The following is a 24,806-nucleotide window of genomic DNA, read 5'->3' on the forward strand; positions in this document are numbered from 1 at the left end:
CCTCAGGTGTCAACCGGTATTTGGCGATCAGAGCCTGCTTGATGGCATCATAGTCGTCGTCGTCTTCTGACAGCAGAGAAGCAAACGCCTCCAGAGCTTTGCCTTTTAGCCCTGGGGTCAAGTACCTTGCCCATTGGTCTCTAGGCAGCTGGTACTGTCTGCAGGCTTTCTCAAAGGCTCACAGAAACGTGTCCAAGTCCCCGTCCTTTTCCATCACGGGAAAATGCTCTGGCCGGGGTTTAGGAGTCTGGCCGCTGCTGGGCTCACTGCTTCGGGCTGTGGGGGCATTCCACCCCCTCTGAGCTTCTGCTTGGCGCTCACGTTCGGCTCTCTCAGCCTCTCGCTCAGCCTCTCTTTCGGCTTGGGCCTCCTGCTGATATTGCTGGATCAGCCTCACCCGTCCTTCACTGTCTTCGGCGGGGAGTTCGTCCAAGGCCGCTTGCAGGTAGGGGTCCAACATGCTCTGGTTGAATATGTGGCCAGCGCTCAGGAGTGGAGCCTCTGCTGCAGCCCCATTGTCACTTGGGCCAACTTCTGCGCCCGCTGGACTCTGGGTGTTGTCCAGCTGCACCAGAGCCGCAATCAATTGATCTCTGCTTTTGCTTGTGGCGTCAATGTCTCGGTACGTGCATACTGCAGCAAGGTTTTCCTTTTTCTGCTGTCTGTACCAGTGTTCTCCTTTTGCCGCCATGGTTGTCAAATAAGAGATAGGAAAGAAAAACGGAGAGAAAGGGAGGGGATACTTGTACGTACACACTAATGTCTCAGGACTAGTAACCACTGAGTCTGTTCTCCAAAACCTATGGTGCAGGATTCCCGCAGGAACCGTGCAGGTTTTTAGTGAGAGGAATGATTGCTCAAACCAAATCACTAATGCTCTAGGATTATCCCACCGCTCTGCCACCAATATGTGAAGAACGAGCGGACCGCTGCCACCAAATTGCGAAGGACAGCGGACCCTGTGCCACCAATATGTCATAATTAAGACCCTCCATTTGGGAGCAATCCATATCTCAGTTTCTGGAGAGATTAGGATTTTGCAAGAGACACCGTAGGGAAGCTGGGTCCGCGCAGATCACAGAAATGTCCGTTTCGTTTTTCTGTCGCGATCGGAGCTCATGCTAGCCTATTTCAATATCTCTCACAGTTTTATTTCAGACACATGTCCCAGATGACAAAGGACTTCCTTTAGCTGTGCAGGGAGGGGGGAGGAGAAGAATTCTACACTGAGGCTTCAGGTTTCACAGAGCTGCACGCAGGAAGACGCTTGTGTGTGTGTTGTGGGGGAAGAGGGGGGGGGGGGTTGCAGCTACATGACAGAGGGATTTTCTAGAATGTTCCAGAAACATATCTACAGTACATTACAATCCGCTCTGCAGAATACTGCATCTGCAGACAGCACAGACTTGTATCATCCACTCAACAGTACACTGCGTCTCAATGCTCCACAGACTTGTATCATCCGCTCTACAGAACACTGCATCTCCAGACAGCACAGACTTGTATCATCCACTCAACAGTACTGTTATGATTGAGTCACCGTAGGAGGCAAAAACAGAACTGCTAGCTAAGTCCAGAAAACCAGAGAAGTTGGCAGCTATCGGATTGCAGACCCCTGAACCTATCAACACAACTAGCAGTAGCCTTGGGGGGTTCCTACGATGCCCTAGACCCCTCGATCACAGCCGGAGAAATAACTAGGCCTAAAGATAGAAAGGGGAAAACTAAACTGCCCCAGAGCAGACCCCAAAGCAATAGGCAGCCCCCAACATATAATGATGGTGAAGCAAGATGAAAACATTAACACAAACAGAAAGATAGACTGAGCAAAGACGGGGCCCAAGCTACCTACATAGGAAAGGACAGGAAGGCTGCTGTCTGCAATCCGTGAAAAACCCTATGAAAATAAGAGCTAACAGACTGACAGTGAAAAAGGCCCTGAAGACGCTAGGCTTCAAAAAAGCTATGTCAGTACTCAGGAATATTCTGAAGACAGAGCTACAGGCAAAAGGAGATTCAGCTCACCCCAGCAGGGAATGGCAGAATCCAGAAAAGCAAGGAAAACAAAAACTAAACACTAATGCAAACAGGCAAAGCAGAAAAACTTAGCTTAGATGAGAAGGAATCAGACTGGAGTCCTAGAAGTCCACAGAGAAATCACCCACAGGGCAGAAGGGCGTCGGCAGCCTTATATCTAGTCCGTGACTCCACTCAGCCAGTCATCCTCATCAGGCTCAGGTGCCTGATAATCAGGCTCATTACCTTCCTTCACCAGAATAGGGAGTTCACCAGACCTCAGTGACGAAGGGGAAAATGAACTCACAACAGTACCTCCCCCTTGAGGAGGGGTCACCGAACCCTCAACCACGCCACCAGGGCAATCAGGGTGAGCCCGATGAAAGGCACACACCAATCTTTTGGCATGAATATCAGAGGCAGAGACCCAGGAATTATCCTCCTGACCATAACCCTTCCACTTAACCAAATACTGGAGTCTCCATCTAGCCAGACGGGAATCCAGTATTTTCTCTACCTCATATTCCATGTTACCTTCAACCAATACAGGGTCTGGAGGTGCCACCCCAGGAACAACTGGTTCAACAAACCTCTTCAACAAGGACTTATGGAACACATTATGGATTTTAAATGTGACAGGAAGAGCCAAACGAAAAGAGACCGGATTAATAATCTCCAAAATCTTGTAAGGTCCAATAAATCTAGGCTTAAACTTAGGAGAAGCCACCTTCATAGCAATATTTTTTGATGATAACCACACCATATCACCAATCTTAAACTGGGGACCAATGGTCCTATGTCGATTGGAAAACCGCTGGGCCTTTTCCTGGGAGAGAGATAACTTATCCACCACTTGGTCCCAGATCTGGTGCATTCTCTCCACCACAGTGTCAACACCTGGGCAGGCAGAAGGCTCCACCTGCCCTGAAGAAAATCGAGGATGAAACCCAAAGTTACAAAAAAAAAGGTGACATCAAAGTGGCAGAACTAGCTCTATTATTTAAAGCAAATTCGGCCAAGGGCAAAAATGAAACCCAATCATCCTGATCAGCGGAAATAAAACATCTCAAATACGACTCCAAGGTCTGGTTTGTTCTCTCTGTCTGCCCATTGGTCTGAGGGTGAAAAGCAGAGGAGAAGGACAACTGAATTCCCAGCTTGGAACAGAAAGTCCTCCAAAATCTAGACACAAACTGGACTCCTCTGTCAGATACAATGTTCTCAGGAATCCCGTGTAAGCGAACCACCTGTTGCAAAAACAGGGGCACCAAGTCAGAGGAAGATGGCAACTTAGGGAGTGGTACAAGATGAACCATCTTAGAGAACCTATCACAAATCACCCAAATAACAGTCAGTCTTTGAGAGACCGGCATATCAGAGATGAAATCCATTGAAATATGGGTCCATGGCCTCATGGGGACAGGCAAAGGCATCAACAACCCACTAGAGCAAGAACAAGATTTAGACCGGGAGCAAGTCCCACAGGACTACACAAAATTCCTGACATCATGAGACAAGGTGGGCCACCAAAAAGAGCGACTCACCAGATCTCTAGTACCAAAAATACCTGGATGACCAGCCAATGCAGAGCAATGAACTTCAGACATCACTCTCTTCTTCCACTGGTCAGGAACATACAACTTTCCACTGGGACAACGCTCAGGTTTGTCCTCCTGGAACTCTTGCAGAGCAAGTCTCAATTCGGGCGAGATGGCAGAAAGAATTACCCCTTCGCCTAAGATGGTAGCAGGCTTGGTCACCACAGGAGAATCAGCAAAGAAACTACTAGAGAGGGCGTCTGCCTTGACATTCTTAGTTCCAGGAAGAAAAGAAACCACAAAATCAAAACGTGTAAAAAACAAGGCCCACCTAGCCTGTCTAGGGTTCAAGCGTTTAGCCGACTCTAGGTAAATCAAATTCTTGTGGTCAGTGAGGACCACAACTTGATGTTTAGCTCCCTCCAACCAATGTCTCCACTCCTCAAAGGCCCATTTCATGGCCAACAGTTCTCGATTCCCCACATCATAGTTACGTTCAGATGGAGAGAACTTTCGGGAAAAGAAAGCACAGGGATTCATTTTAGCTGTTACAGGATCCTTTTGGGACAAAACAGCTCCTGCACCAATCTCAGAAGCATCCACCTCTACCTGGAACGGGAGTGAGACATCAGGTTGCCGCAAAACCGGGGCGGAGGTAAATCTTCGCTTCAGCTCCTGAAAGGAAGCAACAGCCTCCGGAGACCAATTCAACACATCAGCACCCTTCTTAGTCAGATCAGTCAATGGCTTGGCAATACTAGAAAATTTTGCTATAAATTTCCGATAAAAATTAGCAAAACCCAAAAACTTCTGGAGGGCCTTCAAAGAAGTGGGCTGAACCCAATCATAAATGGCCTGTACCTTGGCAGGGTCCATTTCAATAGTTGACGGAGACAAAATAAATCCCAAAAATGAAATCCTCTGTACTCCAAAAAGGCATTTCGATCCTTTGACATACAGAGAATTCTCCCTCAAGATCCGGAACACAGTCCGAATATGTTCCACATGAGAATCCCAATCCTTGGAGAAGATCAAAATATCATCCAGATAGATAATCAAAAATTTATCGACAAAGTCTCGAAAAATATCGTTCATGAAACACTGGAAGACAGAAGGGGCATTAGTGAGCCCAAAAGGCATCACCAGGTACTCAAAATGTCCCTCCGGAGTATTAAACGCCGTCTTCCATTCATCCCCCTCACCACAGGCACAGATTTCCAATCCAAAACTGGATTATGAATTTGCAACCAGGGAAACCCCAGAACAACGGCATCATGCAGACCATGCAACACCAAAAATCTGCAATTTTCTTGATGGTCTGGGGCGACCCGCATGACCACCTGGGTCCAAAACTGAGGTTTATTTTTAGCCAAAGGAGTAGCATCAATCCCCTTCAAAGGGATAGGTGTCTGCAGAGGTGTCATCGAAAATCCACAACGTTTAGCAAAATCCAAGTCCATTAGGTTTAGCGCTGCTCCCGAATCCACAAAAGCCTTGGCGGAAAATGTGGACAGGGAGCAGATCAGAGTAATTGCCAGAAGAAACTTAGGTTGAACACCACCCACAGAAAACGTGTGTGCAAAGCGTTTCTCTCGTTTAGGACAAACAGAAATAATATGCGAGGCATCTCCACAGAAAAAACACAGCTTATTACGCCTTCTGAACTCCTGACGTTGCGCCTTAGACAAAACTCTATCACATTGCATAGGTTCAGACATCTGTTCAACCGGTGGCAACACCTCTCGTGCAATCCTGCGTTCACGTAAACGCCGATCAACCTGAATGGCTAATGACATAGAATCGTCCAGACCAGAGGGAACAGGAAATCCCACCATAGTATCTTTCACAGCTTCTGACAAACCCTTCCGAAAGAGAGCAGCCAAGGCATTATCATTCCAGGTAGTAAGGACCGCCCACTTTCGGAACTTTTGACAGTACAACTCTGCAAAATCTCGACCCTGGTTCAATGCCAGCAGGGTCTTTTCAGCCTGATCAATAGCATTAGGTTCGTCGTACAACAACCCCAAGGCTTGAAAGAATGCGTTCACATTAGTCAGAATAGGGTCATCTGGTTTCAAAGAAAACGCCCAATCCTGGGGATCGCCACGCAGCAAAGAGATGACAATTTTAACCTGCTGCGCGGAGCTCCCTGACGAGTTAGGCTTCAAGGCAAAAAATAATTTACAATTATTTTTGAAACTCAAAAATTTAGATCGATCCCCAAAAAATACATCAGGTGTGGGGATCTTTGGTTCAACAGCATGTGAATGAGCAAGGTAGGCGGAAATTCCCCGCACTTCCGCAGCGAGCTGCTCCACACGATCAGACAATTGCTTTATCTCCATTGGGAGAAAAAAAAAAAAATAAAAAAATTCCCCCTACGGCCTCAGAGATATAGAGGAAAGAATATACAAACACCCTTTTTTTTTTTTTTTTTAAAACACAATTCTTTCCTGCTATAGAGTACCCTAGGATCTGCGGTATGGCGGGTTATTCTGTTATGATTGAGTCACCGTAGGAGGCAAAAACAGAACTGCTAGCTAAGTCCAGAAAACCAGAGAAGTTTGCAGCTATCGGATTGCAGACCCCTGAACCTATCAACACAACTAGCAGTAGCCGTGGGGGGTTCCTACGATGCCCTAGACCCCTCGATCACAGCCGGAGAAATAACTAGGCCTAAAGATAGAAAGGGGAAAACTAAACTGCCCCAGAGCAGACCCCAAAGCAATAGGCAGCCCCCAACATATAATGACGGTGAAGCAAGATGATAACACTAACACAGACAGAAAGATAGACAGAGCAAAGACGGGGCCCAAACTACCTACATAGGAAAGGACAGGAAGGCTGCTGTCTGCAATCCGTGAAAAACCCTATGAAAATAAGAGCTAACAGACTGACAGTGAAAAAGGCCCTGAAGACGCTAGGCTTCAAAAAAGCTATGTCAGTACTCAGGAATATTCTGAAGACAGAGCTACAGGCAAAAGTAGATTCAGCTCACCCCAGCAGGGAATGGCAGAATCCAGAAAAGCAAGGAAAACAAAAACTAAACACTAATGCAAACAGGCAAAGCAGAAAAACTTAGCTTAGAGGAGAAGGAATCAGACTGGAGTCCTAGAAGTCCACAGAGAAATCACCCGCAGGGCAGAAGGGCGTCGGCAGCCTTATATCCAGTCCGTGACTCCACTCAGCCAGTCATCCTCATCAGGCTCAGGTGCCTGATAATCAGGCTCATTACCTTCCTTCACCAGAATAGGGAGTTCACCAGACCTCAGTGATGAAGGGGAAAATAAACTCACAACACAGTACACTGCGTCTCAATGCTGCACAGACTTGTATCATCCTCTCTACAGTAGAGTGCAAATCCATGTTGCACGGACTTGTATCATCCGCTCTACAGAACACTGCATCTCCAGACAGCACAGACTTGTATCATCCACTCAAGAGTACACTGCGTCTCAATGCTGCACAGACTTGTATCATCCGCTCTACAGAACACTGCATCTCCAGACAGCACAGACTTGTATCATCCACTCTACAGAACACTGCATCTCCAGACAGCACAGACTTATATCATCCGCTCTACAGTAGAGTGCGTCTCCATGCTGCACAGACTTGTATCATCCGCTCTACAGTACACTGCGTCTCTATGCTGCCCAGAGGTGTATTATCTGCTGCACTGTAAACTGCATGTTCATGCTGCCCTGCCTATGATCTGCTGTACAGTAATTTGATTAGTATTACCACCTTTACAGTTGACTGCCCCATAATGCTGTACAAACCTGCATTGTGTACTGTACGGGTGGCTGCCTCTTTCATTGTCCACTGCACTATAGGCTACGTCTTTGTGCTGCACACTCTTATATTTTCTGCTGTACAGTAGGCTGCACCTCCATGCTGCATAGACTAGTATTTACTGCTGTACTGTAGACCACCTCTCTAAGTTGAGCACACATATCTGCTGTACGTGAGACTGCTGTTACATGCTGCATAGACTTGTTTGTAGCCTTTCCAGAAATATTGCTTGATTGACTTTACTTTGGTTTTTAGGTCAGGTACTGATGACGGGGGGTGGGGTCATGAATATTGGATGCATCGAATCCACAGACACTTTGTACAGCTCTTCCTGATAGAAGACGACAGATCCTCGACCTGTGTAATGTGCGCGCAGCTGTCAGAAGGCATAGATGTCACCGCGCTGACTGACGCGCCACACCGAAAGGTCACTACCTCCATTTACAAGGGGGTCTGTGATCGCAAATAGCAGGTCAGTGACCGTCACCAAATCCTCAGCTGGGCGCACGGCACCGTAACGCTGCAACCTTAGAGGAGCCCACCATGCACAAAGCATGATGGGAAATGTCAGCCCACCGCACGAGGACATGGAGGGGGACCAGAGAGTGATGGAAGACAGGGTAAGATGATGAGATGTCACGAAAATAATAGTGAGTGCAGCTCCGGAGTATAATAAAGGAGGTAACTCAGGATCAGTAAAGTAATGTATGTACACAGTGACTGCACCAGCAGAATAGTGAGTGCAGCTCTGGAGTATAATACAGGATATAACTCAGGATCAGTAATGTATGTACACAATGACTGCACCAGCAGAATAGTGAGTGCAGCTCTGGAGTATAATACAGGATGTAACTCAGGATCAGTAATATAATGTATGTACACAGTGACTGCACCAGCAGTATAGTGAGTGCAGCTCTGGAGTATAATACAGGATGTAACTCAGGATCAGTAATGTAATGTATGTACACAGTGACTGCACCAGCAGAATAGTGAGTGCAGCTCAGGAGTATAATACAGGATGTAACTCAGGATCAGTAATGTAATGTATGTACACAGTGACTGCACCAGCAGAATAGTGAGTGCAGCTCTGGAGAATAATACAAGAGGTAACTCAGGATCAGTAATGTAATGTATGTACACAGTGACTGCACCAGCAGAATAGTGAGTGCAGCTCTGGGGTATAATATAGGATGTAACTCAGGATCAGTAATGTAATGTGTGTACACAGTGACTGCACCAGCAGAATAGTGAGTGCAGCTCTGGGGTATAATACAGGATGTAACTCAGGAGCAGTAATGTAATGTATGTACACAGTGACTGCACCAGCAGAATAGTGAGTGCAGCTCTGGAGAATAATACAAGAGGTAATTCAGGATCAGTAATGTAATGTATGTACACAGTGACTGCACCAGCAGAATAGTGAGTGCAGCTCTGGGGTATAATATAGGATGTAACTCAGGATCAGTAATGTAATGTGTGTACACAGTGACTGCACCAGCAGAACAGTGAGTGCAGCTCTGGGGTATAATACAGGATGTAACTCAGGAGCAGTAATGTAATGTATGTACACAGTGACTGCACCAGCAGAATAGTGAGTGCAGCTCTGGAGAATAATACAAGAGGTAATTCAGGATCAGTAATGTAATGTATGTACACAGTGACTGCACCAGCAGAATAGTGAGTGCAGCTCTGGGGTATAATATAGGATGTAACTCAGGAGCAGTAATGTAATGTATATACACAGTGACTGCACCAGGAGAGCAGTGAGTGCAGCTCTGGAGTATAATACAGGATGTAACTCAGGATCAGTAATGTAATGTATGTACACAGTGATTGCACCAGCAGAATAGTGAGTGCAGCTCTGGAGTATAATACAGGAGGTAACTCAGGATCAGTAATGTAATGTATGTACACAGTGCACCAGCAGAATAGTGAGTGCAGCTCTGGAGTATAATACAGGAGGTAACTCAGGATCAGTAATGTAATGTATGTACACAGTGACTGCACCAGCAGAATAGTGAGTGCAGCTCTGGGGTATAATACAGGATGTAACTCAGGATCAATAATGTAATGTATGTACACAGTGACTGCACCAGCAGAATAGTGAGTGCAGCTCTGGGGTATAATACAGGATATAACTCAGGATCAGTAATGTAATGTATGTACACAGTGACTGCAACAGCAGAATAGTGAGTGCAGCTCTGGGGTATAATACAGGATGTAACTCAGGATCAATAATGTAATGTATGTACACAGTGATTGCACCAGCAGAATAGTGAGTGCAGCTCTGGAGTATAATACAGGATGTAACTCAGGATCAGTAATGTAATGTATGTACACAGTGACTGCACCAGCAGAATAGTGAGTGCAGCTCTGGAGAATAATACAAGAGGTAATTCAGGATCAGTAATGTAATGTATGTACACAGTGACTGCACCAGCAGAATAGTGAGTGCAGCTCTGGGGTATAATATAGGATGTAACTCAGGATCAGTAATGTAATGTGTGTACACAGTGACTGCACCAGCAGAATAGTGAGTGCAGCTCTGGGGTATAATACAGGATGTAACTCAGGAGCAGTAATGTAATGTATGTACACAGTGACTGCACCAGCAGAATAGTGAGTGCAGCTCTGGAGAATAATACAAGAGGTAATTCAGGATCAGTAATGTAATGTATGTACACAGTGACTGCACCAGCAGAATAGTGAGTGCAGCTCTGGGGTATAATATAGGATGTAACTCAGGATCAGTAATGTAATGTGTGTACACAGTGACTGCACCAGCAGAACAGTGAGTGCAGCTCTGGGGTATAATACAGGATGTAACTCAGGAGCAGTAATGTAATGTATGTACACAGTGACTGCACCAGCAGAATAGTGAGTGCAGCTCTGGAGAATAATACAAGAGGTAATTCAGGATCAGTAATGTAATGTATGTACACAGTGACTGCACCAGCAGAATAGTGAGTGCAGCTCTGGGGTATAATATAGGATGTAACTCAGGAGCAGTAATGTAATGTATATACACAGTGACTGCACCAGGAGAGCAGTGAGTGCAGCTCTGGAGTATAATACAGGATGTAACTCAGGATCAGTAATGTAATGTATGTACACAGTGATTGCACCAGCAGAATAGTGAGTGCAGCTCTGGAGTATAATACAGGAGGTAACTCAGGATCAGTAATGTAATGTATGTACACAGTGCACCAGCAGAATAGTGAGTGCAGCTCTGGAGTATAATACAGGAGGTAACTCAGGATCAGTAATGTAATGTATGTACACAGTGACTGCACCAGCAGAATAGTGAGTGCAGCTCTGGGGTATAATACAGGATGTAACTCAGGATCAATAATGTAATGTATGTACACAGTGACTGCACCAGCAGAATAGTGAGTGCAGCTCTGGGGTATAATACAGGATATAACTCAGGATCAGTAATGTAATGTATGTACACAGTGACTGCAACAGCAGAATAGTGAGTGCAGCTCTGGGGTATAATACAGGATGTAACTCAGGATCAATAATGTAATGTATGTACACAGTGATTGCACCAGCAGAATAGTGAGTGCAGCTCTGGAGTATAATACAGGATGTAACTCAGGATCAGTAATGTAATGTATGTACACAGTGACTGCACCAGCAGAATAGTGAGTGCAGCTCTGGGGTATAATACAGGATGTAACTCAGGATCAATAATGTAATGTATGTACACAGTGACTGCACCAGCAGAATAGTGAGTGCAGCTCTGGGGTATAATACAGGATGTAACTCAGGATCAGTAATGTAATGTATGTACACAGTGACTGCACCAGCAGAATAGTGAGTGCAGCTCTGGGGTATAATACAGGATGTAACTCAGGATCAATAATGTAATGTATGTACACAGTGACTGCACCAGCAGAATAGTGAGTGCAGCTCTGGGGTATAATACAGGATGTAACTCAGGATCAGTAATGTAATGTATGTACACAGTGACTGCACCAGCAGAATAGTGAGTGCAGCTCTGGGGTATAATACAGGATATAACTCAGGATCTGTAATGTAATGTATGTACACAGTGACTGCAACAGCAGAATAGTGAGTGCAGCTCTGGGGTATAATACAGGATGTAACTCAGGATCAATAATGTAATGTATGTACACAGTGATTGCACCAGCAGAATAGTGAGTGCAGCTCTGGAGTATAATACAGGATGTAACTCAGGATCAGTAATGTAATGTATGTACACAGTGACTGCACCAGCAGAATAGTGAGTGCAGCTCTGGGGTATAATACAGGATGTAACTCAGGATCAATAATGTAATGTATGTACACAGTGACTGCACCAGCAGAATAGTGAGTGCAGCTCTGGGGAATAATACAGGATGTAACTCAGGATCAGTAATGTAATGTATGTACACACTGACTGCACCAGCAGAATAGTGAGTGCAGCTCTGGAGTATAATACATGATGTAACTCAGGATCAGTAATGTATGTACACAGTGACTGCACCAGCAGAATAGTGAGTGCAGCTCTGGGGTATAATACAGGATGTAACTCAGGATCAATAATGTAATGTATGTACACAGTGACTGCACCAGCAGAATAGTGAGTGCAGCTCTGGGGTATAATACAGGATGTAACTCAGGATCAGTAATGTAATGTATGTACACAGTGACTGCACCAGCAGAATAGTGAGTGCAGCTCTGGGGTATAATACAGCAATGTAATGTGCAGGTTGAGTGCGGGGGAGCGCAGTATGACACACTTTACCTATAGAAGATATTTTAACCTTTTCTGATGGGCTTTGATTTGTCAGTAATGTCGGCAGTCGTGCGCTCGGCAGGCAGTAAGTTCCTCGTACATTAGTGGTATATATTTATCTCGCTGCGGTAGCGATGCTTTTAAGGTGCGCTCTGTGCTGTGAGCTTTGGGAGTCTCTTGGTAAAGTGCAGCCTCTGTTGTGGGGCGATTACATTAATGTCTGCTACTGAAAACACAAAGGAACGAAGAAGCAGCAGAAGATACCGAGCAACACAGAAAACAAAGCGGCCGTTCGCCCCCCGACTGTCGGCCCCTAATACAGGAGGACCGACACAATGCTACCACTACGGGTTACTTCCCATTAATCACGGCTAGCGGTGCGGCACTATTCATTACAGTAACCAGACGGTTTATCTCTGCATCACGGATACCTCCCTCTATTACAGGCTACACATCAATATGATCTAGAGATCTGCTCATCCTGGGCTTCCTGGTTCACAAATAGTGTCAGCTCTATAGACAGGACAGTAAGAGCAGGGTGCATGGTCCCTGTCTCCATGGTGCATGGTCCCTGTCTCCATGGTGCGGGGTCTTGGCCTCCATGGTTCGGTGACCCTGCTTCCATGCATTGGGGCTCTACAGACAGCACAGTAGGTGGGGGGTGCGGGGTCCCTGCCACGATGGTGTGTGGTTTCTGACTCCATGGTGTGGGGTCCCAGCCTCCATTGTACGGGGTCCCTGCCTTCATGGTGAGGGGTCCCTGCCTCAATGACCCGGGGTCCCTGCCTCCATGGTGACGGGTCCCTACCTTCATGGTGAGGGGTCCCTGCCTCAATGACCCGGGGTCCCTGCCTCCATGGTGAGGGGTCCCTGCCTTCATGGTGAGGGGTCCCGGCCTCCATGGTGTGGGGTTTCGGCCTCCATGGTGCGGGGAGCGGGGTCCCAGCCTCCATTGTACGGGGTCCCTGCCTCCATGGTGAGGGGTCCCTGCCTCAATGACCCGGGGTCCCTGCCTCCATGGTGAGGGGTCCCTGCCTCCATAGTGAGGGGTCCCTGCCTTCATGGTGAGGGGTCCCTGCCTTCATGGTGAGGGGTCCCTGCCTCCATGGTGAGGGGTCCCTGCCTCACTGACCCGGGGTCCCTGCCTCCATGGTGAGGGGTCCCTGCCTTCATGGTGAGGGGTCCCTGCCTTCATGGTGAGGGGTCCCTGCCTCCATAGTGAGGGGTCCCTGCCTTCATGGTGAGGGGTCCCTGCCTCCATAGTGAGGGGTCCCTGCCTTCATGGTGAGGGGTCCCTGCCTTCATGGTGAGGGGTCCCTGCCTCCATAGTGAGGGGTCCCTGCCTCCATAGTGAGGGGTCCCTGCCTTCATGGTGAGGGGTCCCTGCCTCAATGACCCGGGGTCCCTGCCTCCATGGTGAGGGGTCCCTGCCTTCATGTTGAGGGGTCCCTGCCTCAATGACCCGGGGTCCCTGCCTCCATGGTGAGGGGTCCCTGCCTTCATGGTGAGGGGTCCCTGCCTCAATGACCCGGGGTCCCTGCCTCAATGAACCGGGGTCCCTGCCTCCATGGTGAGGGGTCCCTGCCTCAATGACCCGGGGTCCCTGCCTCCATGGTGAGGGGTCCCTGCCTCCATGGTGAGGGGTCCCTGCATCAATGACCCGGGGTCCCTGCCTCCATGGTGAGGGGTCCCTGCCTCAATGACCCGGGGTCCCTGCCTCCATGGTGAGGGGTCCCTGCCTTCATGGTGAGGGGTCCCTGCCTCAATGACCCGGGGTCCCTGCCTCCATGGTGAGGGGTCCCTGCCTCAATGACCCGGGGTCCCTGCCTCCATGGTGAGGGGTCCCTGCCTCAATGACCCGGGGTCCCTGCCTCCATGGTGAGGGGTCCCTGCCTCAATGATCCTGGGTCCCGGCCTCCATGGTGAGGGGCCCCTGCCTTCATGGTGAGGGGTCCCTGCCTCAATGATCCTGGGTCCCGGCCTCCATGGTGAGGGTCCCCTGCCTCAATGATCCTGGGTCCCGGCCTCCATGGTGAGGGGCCCCTGCCTTCATGGTGAGGGGTCCCTGCCTCAATGATCCTGGGTCCCGGCCTCCATGGTGAGGGGTCCCTACCTTCATGGTGATGGGTCCCTGCCTCAATGATCCTGGGTCCCGGCCTCCATGGTGCGGCGCTCATACACTACTATGTTACTGTAACATCCCGGTTCTTACCGGCTTCAGCTCCAGCTTGTAGTGCAGCACCGGATCCACGGCGCCGGGATCCTTCTGGGTCCACTGAATGAGATAGGAGTAGTTCTTGGTCTGTTTGTAGCTCTCGATGGGGTTTGGGGTGTCATAGTAGAATTCGGGGTTGTAAGCGCGACCTGGAAGACGAATGTATCAGAAAGTGTCATTGTCAGAGGAAATGCAGGATGTCGCCGCCGACAATATATCCACCTGTCACTCGCTACCCAGACGCCTTCCCTTCTGGGGACCTTGCGGGGGTCCCGCTCTCCAGGGGAAAGGAAAGGTGAAATATGGACTCGTATAATGCCGGGGGTCCCAGGCAGTGCGGCCACTCACCAGTCACCTGAAAGACGCAGGAGTCGGAGCCCACGTCGTTGGAGATGGTGCACTCGTAGGTGCCGCTCGTGTCCCGGCCGGTGCTGTTGATGGTGAATGCGGAGAACTCCTGCTGCTCTATGGGGGGCACGCTCAGCAGTTTCCCGTTAAACCTCCAGACCGCAGTGGCCACTTTCACCGGACTCCCCTTCAGCATCTTACACGTCAGGGTGCAGCTGCGCTTCATCGGCAGACGAATGTCCTGGAACTTGGGGTCAACGACCGGAGCGACTGAGAAAGAGACAAGGAGGAGGTGAAATGTCGACCCCAATAATGACCACGGGGGGCTGGAGACACCGGAGGCTGCACCGCCAGAGAGGCCGCACCATCTGCTGACAACAGCCCCGTCCCCGGTGATCACTGATAGCAATTCCATCTTACCCCCGATACTTTGTATATCACATAAGTTCTCTGGACGCGTCTGATCTGGTAATATTCGGAGTCGCGGCGTTTCGCCCCGTGATAGTTTCCTACACAGCCGGAGCAGCGCTCGGCGGAGATCAGCGCCTCTCGATGCAGAGATCACAGCTGTTATTAATAATAGCGGCCAGAGAAGGAATAAGCTCCCGTGTCTCCAGCTGATTCCAGGGGATCTTATCTACCGAGCGGTGACAGATTCTGTCCGACAACCTCTGGATGCTTCAACTACAGGGCCACAGAGGTTGTCACCCTGCCCCCAAGGCCTCTCATCCTACTGCTGTCTGTGTCAGTCTTCACTGCGCTATTAGCATTAGGATCAAGAAAAAGAGACTGCACAGGAAAAAGAGACTGCAAAGAGAGAGAGTGTGCACAGGAAGATGAGACTGCAAAGGACGAAGAAACTACACACCATGACTGCACAGGAGAAAGGGCCGCGCAGGAGGCAGAGAGGGGGCTGCACAGGAGGCAGAGAGGGGGCCGCACAAGAGGCAGAGAGGGCCGCACAAGAGGCAGAGAGGAGGCCGCAAAGGAGGCAGAGAGGGGGCTGCACAGGAGGCAGAGAGGGGGCTGCGCAGGAGGCAGAGAGGGGGCCGCACAGGAGGCAGAGAGGGAGCCGCACAGGAGGCAGAGAGGGGGCTGCACAGGAGGCAGAGAGGGGGCTGCACAGGAAGCAGAGAGGGGGCCGCACAAGAGGCAGAGAGGGCCGCACAAGAGGCAGAGAGGAGGCCGCAAAGGAGGCAGAGAGGGGGCTGCACAGGAGGCAGAGAGGGGGCTGCACAGGAGGCAGAGAGGGGGCCGCACAAGAGGCAGAGAGGGGGCCGCACAGGAGGCAGAGAGGGGGCTGCACAGGAGGCAGAGAGGGGGCCGCACAAGAGGCAGAGAGGGGGCCGCACAGGAGGCAGAGAGGGGGCTGCACAAGAGGCAGAGAGGGGGCCGCACAAGAGGCAGAGAGGGGGCCGCACAGGAGGCAGAGAGGGGGCCGCACAGGAGGCAGAGAGGGGGCCGCACAGGAGGCAGAGAGGGGGCCGCACAGGAGGCAGAGAGGGGGCCGCACAAGAGGCAGAGAGGGGGCCGCACAGGAGGCAGAGAGGGGGCCGCACAGGAGGCAGAGAGGGGGCCGCACAGGAGGCAGAGAGGGGGCCGCACAAGAGGCAGAGAGGGGGCCGCACAGGAGGAAGAGAGGGGGCCGCACAGGAGGCAGAGAGGGGGCCGCACAGGAGGCAGAGAGGGGGCCGCACAGGAGGCAGAGAGGGGGCCGCACAAGAGGCAGAGAGGGGGCCGCACAAGAGGCAGAGAGGGGGCCGCACAGGAGGCAGAGAGGGGGCTGCACAGGAGGCAGAGAGGGGGCCGCACAGGAGGCAGAGAGGGGGCTGCACAAGAGGCAGAGAGGGGGCCGCACAAGAGGCAGAGAGGGGGCCGCACAGGAGGCAGAGAGGGGGCTGCACAGGAGGCAGAGAGGGGGCCGCACAGGAGGCAGAGAGGGGGCCGCACAGGAGGCAGAGAGGGGGCCGCACAGGAGGCAGAGAGGGGGCCGCACAGGAGGCAGAGAGGGGGCCGCACAGGAGGCAGAGAGGGGGCCGCACAGGAGGCAGAGAGGGGGCCGCACAGGAGGCAGAGATGGGGCCGCACAGGAGGCAGAGAGGGGGCCGCACAGGAGGCAGAGAGGGGGCCGCACAGGAGGCAGAGAGGGGGCTGCACAAGAGGCAGAGAGGGGGCCGCAAAGGAGGCAGAGAGGGGGCCGCACAGGAGGCAGAGAGGGGGCTGCACAAGAGGCAGAGAGGGGGCCGCAAAGGAGGCAGAGAGGGGGCCGCACAGGTGGCAGAGAGGTGGCCACGCAGGAGGCAGACAGGGGGCCGCACAGGAGGCAGAGAAGGGGCCGCACAGGATGCAGAAAGGGTGGGCCGCACAGGAGGCAGAAAGGGGGCCACGCAGGAGGCATAGAAGGGGCCACGCAGGAGGCAGAGAGGGGGCCGCACAGGAGGCTAAGAGGGGGCCGCAGAGGAGGTAGAGAGGGCCACACAGGAGACAGAGAGGTGGCCGCGCAGGAGGCAGAGAGAGTGACTGCACAGGAGGCAGAGAGGGGTCTGCACAGGAGGCAGAGAGGGGGCCGCACAGGAGGCAGAGAGGGGGCCGTGTAGGAGGCAGAGAGGGGGCCGCACAGGAGGCATAGAGGGGGCCGCACAGGAGGCATAGAGGGGGCCGCACAGGAGGCATAGAGGGGGTCGCGCAGGAGACAGAGAGAGTGACTGCACAGGAGGCAGAGAGGAGTCCGCACAGGTGGCAGAGAGGTGGCCACGCAGGAGGCCGCACAGGAGGCAGAGGGAGCCGCGCAGGAGGCAGACAGGGGGACGCACAAGAGGCAGAGAAGGGGCCGCACAGGATGCAGAAAGGGGGGCCGCACAGGAGGCAGAAAGGGGGCCACGCAGGAGGCATAGAAGGGGCCACGCAGGAGGCAGAGAGAGAGCTGCGCAGGAGGCTAAGAGGGGGCCGCAGAGGAGGTATAGAGGGCCACACAGGAGACAGAGAGGGGGCCGCACAAGAGGCAGAGAGGGGGCCGCACAGGAGGCAGAGAGGTGGCCACGCAGGAGGCCGCACAGGAGGCAGAGGGAGCCGCGCAGGAGGCAGACAGGGGGACGCACAAGAGGCAGAGAAGGGGCCGCACAGGATGCAGAAAGGGGGGCCGCACAGGAGGCAGAAAGGGGGCCACGCAGGAGGCATAGAAGGGGCCACGCAGGAGGCAGAGAGAGAGCTGCGCAGGAGGCTAAGAGGGGGCCGCAGAGGAGGTAGAGAGGGCCGCACAGGAGGCAGAGAGGGGGCCGCACAAGAGGCAGAGAGGGGGCCGCACAGGAGGCAGAGAGGGGGCCGCACAGGAGGCAGAGAGGGGGCTGCACAGGAGGCAGAGAGGGGGCCGCACAGGAGGCAGAGAGGGGGCTGCACAGGAGGCAGAGAGGGGGCCGCACAGGAGGCAGAGAGGGGGCCGCACAGGAGGCAGAGAGGGGGCCACACAAGAGGCAGAGAGGGGGCCGCAAAGGAGGCAGAGAGGGGGCCGCACAGGTGGCAGAGAGGTGGCCACGCAGGAGGCAGACAGGGGGCCGCGCAGGAGGCAGAGAGGGGGCCGCACAGGATGCAGAAAGGGTGGGCCGCACAGGAGGCAGAAAGGGGGCCACGCAGGAGGCATAGAAGGGGCCACGCAGGAGGCAGAGAGGGGGCCGCACAGGAGGCTAAGAGGGGGCCGCAGAGGAGGTAGAGAGGGCCACACAGGAGACAGAGAGGTGGCCGCGCAGGAGGCAGAGAGAGTGACTGCACAGGAGGCAGAGAGGGGTCTGCACAGGAGGCAGAGAGGGGGCTGCACAGGAGGCAGAGAGGGGGCCGCACAGGAGGCAGAGAGGGGGCCGCACAGGAGGCAGAGAGGGGGCCGCACAAGAGGCAGAGAGGGGGCCGCAAAGGAGGCAGAGAGGGGGCCGCACAGGTGGCAGAGAGGTGGCCACGCAGGAGGCAGACAGGGGGCCGCGCAGGAGGCAGAGAGGGGGCCGCACAGGATGCAGAAAGGGTGGGCCGCACAGGAGGCAGAAAGGGGGCCACGCAGGAGGCATAGAAGGGGCCACGCAGGAGGCAGAGAGGGGGCCGCACAGGAGGCTAAGAGGGGGCCGCAGAGGAGGTAGAGAGGGCCACACAGGAGACAGAGAGGTGGCCGCGCAGGAGGCAGAGAGAGTGACTGCACAGGAGGCAGAGAGGGGTCTGCACAGGAGGCAGAGAGGGGGCCGCACAGGAGGCAGAGAGGGGGCCGTGTAGGAGGCAGAGAGGGGGCCGCACAGGAGGCATAGAGGGGGCCGCACAGGAGGCATAGAGGGGGTCGCGCAGGAGACAGAGAGAGTGACTGCACAGGAGGCAGAGAGGAGTCCGCACAGGTGGCAGAGAGGTGGCCACGCAGGAGGCCGCACAGGAGGCAGAGGGAGCCGCGCAGGAGGCAGACAGGGGGACGCACAAGAGGCAGAGAGGGGGCCGTACAGGAGGCAGAGAAGGGGCCGCACAGGATGCAGAAAGGGGGGCCGCACAGGAGACAGAAAGGGGGCCACGCAGGAGGCATAGAAGGGGCCACGCAGGAGGCAGAGAGAGAGCTGCGCAGGAGGCTAAGAGGGGGCCGCAGAGGAGGTAGAGAGGGCCACACAGGAGACAGAGAGGGGGCCGCGCAGGAGGCAGAGAGAGTGACTGCACAGGAGGCAGAGAGGGGTCTGCACAGGAGGCAGAGAGGGGGCCGTGCAGGAGGCAGAGAGGGGGCCGCACAGGAGGCAGAGAGGGGGCCGCACAGGAGGCAGAGAGGGGGCCGCACAGGAGGCAGAGAGGGGGCCGCACAGGAGACAGAGAGGGGTTCGCGCAGGAGACAGAGAGAGTGACTGCACAGGAGGCAGAGAGGGGGCCGCGCAGGAGGCAGAGAGAGTGACGGCACAGGAGGCAGAGAGGGGGCCGCACAGGAGGAAGAGAGGGGGCCGCGTACGAGGCAAAGAGGGAGCCGCACAGGAGGCAAAGAGGGGGCCGCACAAGAGGAAGAGGGGGCTGCACAGAAGGCAGAGAGAGTGACTGTGTAGGAAGAAGGGCCCCCGCCGAGTGTCCGGGCCGGAACCAAGGGGATCGTCACCTAGGTTCCGGGGGAAACTGTTCCCGGGGGACAGAGTTCAGGGACGGACCGTTGAGATGGACAGATGGGCTGGGGGAGGTGCCAGTATAAAAGGGACAGGGAACGCTAGTCACGATGAGTCAGCAGACCGGGACAGAAGCGGCAAGAGACCGTGGGAGCGACTGAGAGCCAAAGCGACTCACCAGAGCCAGGAGAGACGTACACCTAGGACATCAGAGGGACGGCGACCAGACGACCGTCCGAAAGCCGCTGCCCCGCTTCAACCCACAGCCGCTGCCCCGCTTCAGCCCGTGGCTGCGGCCTGCCCGCGGTTGCCCGCAGCTGCTGCCGCCTCCCCCCAGCCTGCGGCTGCGACCTGCCCGCGGTCGCTCGCGGCCGTTGCCGCCTCGCTCCAGCCCGCGGCTGCGGCCTGGCTCCCGCCACCCACAGCCGCCCTGCTCCCACCTGTGGCCGCGGCAAGTCCAGTGCCGTCGGCGGCCACCACTGTCCCGCCCCGGTCCGCGGCAAGGGCTGGGCCGTTGCTCGCCGCGGATTTCCTGTCGCAGCTGTTGGCTGCACAGGTGGCCTGCCAATCGCCACCCCGCATCGCTGCCACTTGCCCCACGCCGGGGCTCGCGGCCCATCCGTCCAAGGACTTCTCCGGGGCTTGTGGTGCCCCGGTGTCACCGGAGCGTCAGAACACACGAAGACTACGTCAACTCTTCAGCAGCTAGGCCCAGCGGCTGCCACGCCGTAGAACTGCCGTCCAGAACGCCGAGGGACGTCAAGACGGCTAAGTTGACTATATAGTTAAGGACCCGTAGTCGGCCATACCGCAGCCCTACAGTGAAAACCAAAAGCAAAACACAAAACAAATATCCTGGAATAAAAAAAGTAAAAAAATATATTGCAAAAATTGCATGAAGGTAGTAATAATAGTAATAATAAGGGTATTTAGTTAACATAATTTTGATCAAAATAATGTAGAAGCCATCCTGCCACGTCACGGCAACCCTTGTGGGACAGTCCTAACTCTTGTATTTAAAACCTTTCCACTTGTCAAGTGACGTAAATGTGAACAAGGACAGAGGGACTGAACCACCAGTAATAATATAGGCCAGACAGGATGGATTTTCCAACTCAGAAACAGGGTGGTCACACCCTTATATGCACAGAATGCACAATGAAACAAATGAGAAACTGGGTCTGAGCAGAAAAAGTAAATTAATGTGCATGCAAAATGTAATTGCATATGAACACATGACCTTTACACAGAGAAAACCAAAAGCAAAACACAAAACAAATATCCTGGAATAAAAAAAGTAAAAAAATATATTGCAAAAATTGCATGAAGTTTCGCAGCCCTACAGTGACCGGCTTTCGCCGGGTGTAGTCGTGTTCTACCCTGTTCGTGTTTGCTTGTATTGAGGCCCTGCGAGGGGAACCCTTGTTACCCCTTTGGTTGATCGGGCTACGTCTGAGGACAGTTACCTCTAGGCCTATAAACGTTACTACTAAAAGCACTAAACCGTATCGCGCCTCTTCACAGCGTCCTGCGTACCTGCTAGTACCACATTTGGCGTAGTCGGCAGGATGCAGTCTCCGAGCGTAGACGGTGGTGCACCCGACCAGAGTGGGGCTGCGGGTGCTGCTGATAATGGGGGCCCCGCTCCAGCATCTCTCTGGGGGCTATGCTAAGTAACTTGCATGCATCTGATGACTCCCGATCTAGATGGGGAAGCCTGGAGGTCAGTGATGTTGAGACCCCGGGACACTGCAACACCTTTGCCAGGGTCTTGCAGATTCTGGAAGAAACCCACGGGGATCCAACAAACGTGGGGGAGCTGAGGACCCGGTTGTTCAGTCGGATGCAGGGGGAGGGAGAGACCATCACCCAGTATATGACTGCTCTCCAGGAATTATACACAGCCATAGAGTGAAAGGACGGAGTAGTGGTAGGACCCATCGACATTACCCTGCGTGACCTGTTAGTGACTGGACTCCGGGTTCCCGCTAATCAAGTAGGCATTGCGGGAGCAGATCCGAGCGAACCCACGCATAGCTTTCTCTGAGGTGTGGATTCAGGCCCGGGTACGAGAGCAGGAGCAGGGGGTGACGGTTCCCGTGGGGAAGGCCCAGGGCATGGAGGCTCCCATAAATGTTATTGGAGAGCCTCAGTGGATTGAGGAAATGAGACAAGAGCTGAAGAGTATCCAGGGCGAGCTGGCCGAAGTAAAGAAGAGAACGGAGCCCGCGCCCGGCCGGCTTGGCTACAATCCCGGGCCCTGGGGGCCTCGCAATACCCGGGGTGGCCGGGCCTCACTGCCCCGGTGTTATGAGTGTGGAGAACTGGGCCACTTCGCACGAGAGTGTCCGCGGCATGGGAGATACCCACCCCGGCGGATATTAAACTAGAGGGCTCCGGGCATGGGGGACGCCACTCGGAGCCGGAAGCCACAACAAGGGGTGGTGGAAATCCCGAAGATCTGGTCGCTAAGTGCCCAATAGTGTGGGCTGAAGTCGAGGGTCGTGCTGAACGTGCCTAGTGGATACGGGGTCGCAAATAACGACCATGCCGGCAACCTACTTCCGGCAGCATTTCCCGGAAGCGGCAAGGCCCCAATGGGGCCATGATACGACTAGTAGCCGCGAACCAACTGCCGGTTCCTGTCGCCGGAGTGGTGTGGCTTCAAATGACGCTGTGTGGTAAATCTCTCGGCCGCCGGGGAGTGGTTCTAACCCAAGGAGAGACTAACGACCATCATCCAGTTATCTTGGGCATGAACATTCAACGGGAGTTCGGCAATCTGCTCCTCAACGTTGGTGCGGGAGGCGCGAGTGCTCCAGGAGTGCCAGGAGGGTGAGGCGCTGGGCAAAGTCGTCGCACCGGCGGCTCCCCCGCTCATGCTTCCTCCAGGGCAGACGGTGGTGGCCCTGCCGATCCGTGCCCCGATGCCACTGGAGGGTGTGGAGGTGCAGGTGGAGCCATGCTACGCAGAGCGCATGCACCATGGCATACTGGTGGCCCGCTCCCTGGCCACGGTGCGGGAAAGGACCGTCCTGGTGCGTTGTGTCAACCTGGAAGACCAAGATATCGCCTTGAAGCCCCGGGCCGAAATGGCCAAACTAGTGAGGCCTCTGGAGGAGATGCTGCCGGACCCTGCGATCCAGTTGAAGGTGCAGCCCGAAGATCCTTGGGCAGTAACAATATGGACCCTACAGACTGCCATATCCTCGACTCAGGAGAAAGGTCGAGCCATCCTGGAGAGAATGCGGGCCGAACTTTCCGGCCTAGCGCCAGCCCAACTTCTCCAGGTAGGGACACTTCTCGGACAATATTACAGCGTCTTCGCCAGTCACGAGGATGACTTTGGTTGTACCACGGCCATCACGCATGGGATCCCTACGGCAGGAGCGGCCCCGATCCGGGAGCGATATCGGCAAATCCCACCGCAGCTATACCAGGAAGTGAAAACCCTATTAGCTCAAATGCTTCGGAAGGGGGTCATACGAGAAAGCCAGAGCCCCTGGGTGGCCCCCATTGTGCTAGTTCGCAAGCAAGATGGCACTCTACGCTTTTGTGTGGATTACCGAAAGTTGAACGCCTGCACCATCAAGGATTCGTATCCACTGCCCCGCAGAGAAGAGTCTCTGTCTGCCTTGGGGAACGCAACGTACTTTTCGACTCTAGACCTGGCCAGTGGGTACTGGCAGGTGCCGATGTCAGAGGAAGACAGAGCCAAGACAGCATTCATCCTTCCCATGGGACTGTTCGAGTTTAATCGGATGCCGTTCGGGCTGGCCAACGCCCCAGGAACCTTCCAGCGGTTGATGGAGCGGTGTCTGGGAGACCTCAACTTTGAAGCCATGTTGATATACTTGGACGATATCATCATCTATTCTGCCACGTTCGAGGACCATCTTCGGCGGTTGGGGCAGGTGCCAGCCGGCTGCAGAAGTACGGGTTGAAGGTGAAGCCCCAGAAATGCCACCTGTTCCGCACCCAGATTGAATATCTGGGGCATACCGTCTCGGCGGAGGGTGTCAGACCATCCCTGGAAAAGGTTGCTGCTATCCAGGGGTGGCCTACCCCCGAGACGGTGAAAGACGTGTGGCCCTTCCTGGGGTTGGCCGGCTACTACCGTCGGTTCGTGAAGAATTTTGCACGCTCAGCCCGAGCCCTGCAGGACCTGCTGAAGGGGACTCCAGCCGGGGCGAATGGATGGAAGGTCCAGTGGCAGCAACCGCAAGAGGATGAGTTTCAAGATCTCAAAGCTGCACTCTCGGAAGCCCTGGTATTGGCATATGCGGATTTCTCGCAACCGTTCATCCTGCATACCGACGGGAGCCTCCAGGGACTGGGAGCTGTGTTGTCGCAGGTGCAGGACGGCTGAGAGAAAGTGATTGCCTATGGTAGCCGGTCGCTGCATAACTCCGAACGCAACCCGGACAATTACAGCTCCTTCAAGCTCGAGCTCCTCGCGGTAGTGTGGGCAAAGACGGAGCGGTTCGCAGAGTACCTGGCGGGCTCCGAGGTGGTGGTGCGGACTGACAACAACCCACTAGCCCATTTCGAGAATTCCAAACTGGGAGCCCTGGAGCAACGGTGGGTGGCTCGGATGGCCAAGTTCAACTACAAGATCATCTACAAAAGAGGGGCTGAAAACGTGCACGCTGACACACTCTCCAGAATCCGACACACCACCCCAGGGAGCAATCGAGACAACAAATTAGGAGTGGAAGAGACGCCGTTTGCCCTCACCACTGCCGCGCTTACAGCCGCCGCGCAAGAAGCGCCTCATCTGGGACCCTTAGGAGGAATGCTGGAACAGCCACGTGACAAGTGGATCCAGCAGCAGCAGGAGGATGGAGAGATCGGACTCCTGCGCCGATGGGTGGCCAACGGCAAGTTGCCCACTGGCTCACAGAGACAGACTTTGACCCAGGATATGTTGCTGATGTTGCCCCAGTGGGAGAAACTAGTCATCAAAAAGGGACTTCTATATCGGAAAGCCGTGTCACGAATGTCTGCTACCATATGGCAGGTGATCGTGCCCGCAACCCAACTCAGCCAACTGG

The 24,806-nt window shown here is 53.8% G+C and overlaps 1 protein-coding gene across 9 annotated transcripts in view; it reads right to left on the minus strand.

Annotated features, from left to right (window-relative positions):
• Nucleotides 1-24,806, minus strand: part of MDGA1 (MAM domain containing glycosylphosphatidylinositol anchor 1) — a 441,180-nt gene that overhangs the window by 76,217 nt on the left and 340,157 nt on the right. For all 9 annotated transcript variants that reach the window (XM_073556269.1, XM_073556267.1, XM_073556270.1 and 6 more), the window contains 2 exons: nucleotides 14,654-14,923; nucleotides 14,303-14,454 (listed from right to left, as the gene is read on the minus strand). In XM_073556269.1, coding sequence (XP_073412370.1) covers nucleotides 14,303-14,454; nucleotides 14,654-14,923 — 422 coding nt within the window. The remainder of the gene's footprint in view (nucleotides 1-14,302; nucleotides 14,455-14,653; nucleotides 14,924-24,806) is intronic.

Source organism: Dendrobates tinctorius, unplaced genomic scaffold, assembly GCF_039654945.1.
Source record: "Dendrobates tinctorius isolate UK_male_01 unplaced genomic scaffold, ASM3965494v1 ptg000232l, whole genome shotgun sequence".
In the NCBI taxonomy this organism is placed as follows: domain Eukaryota; kingdom Metazoa; phylum Chordata; class Amphibia; order Anura; family Dendrobatidae; genus Dendrobates; species Dendrobates tinctorius.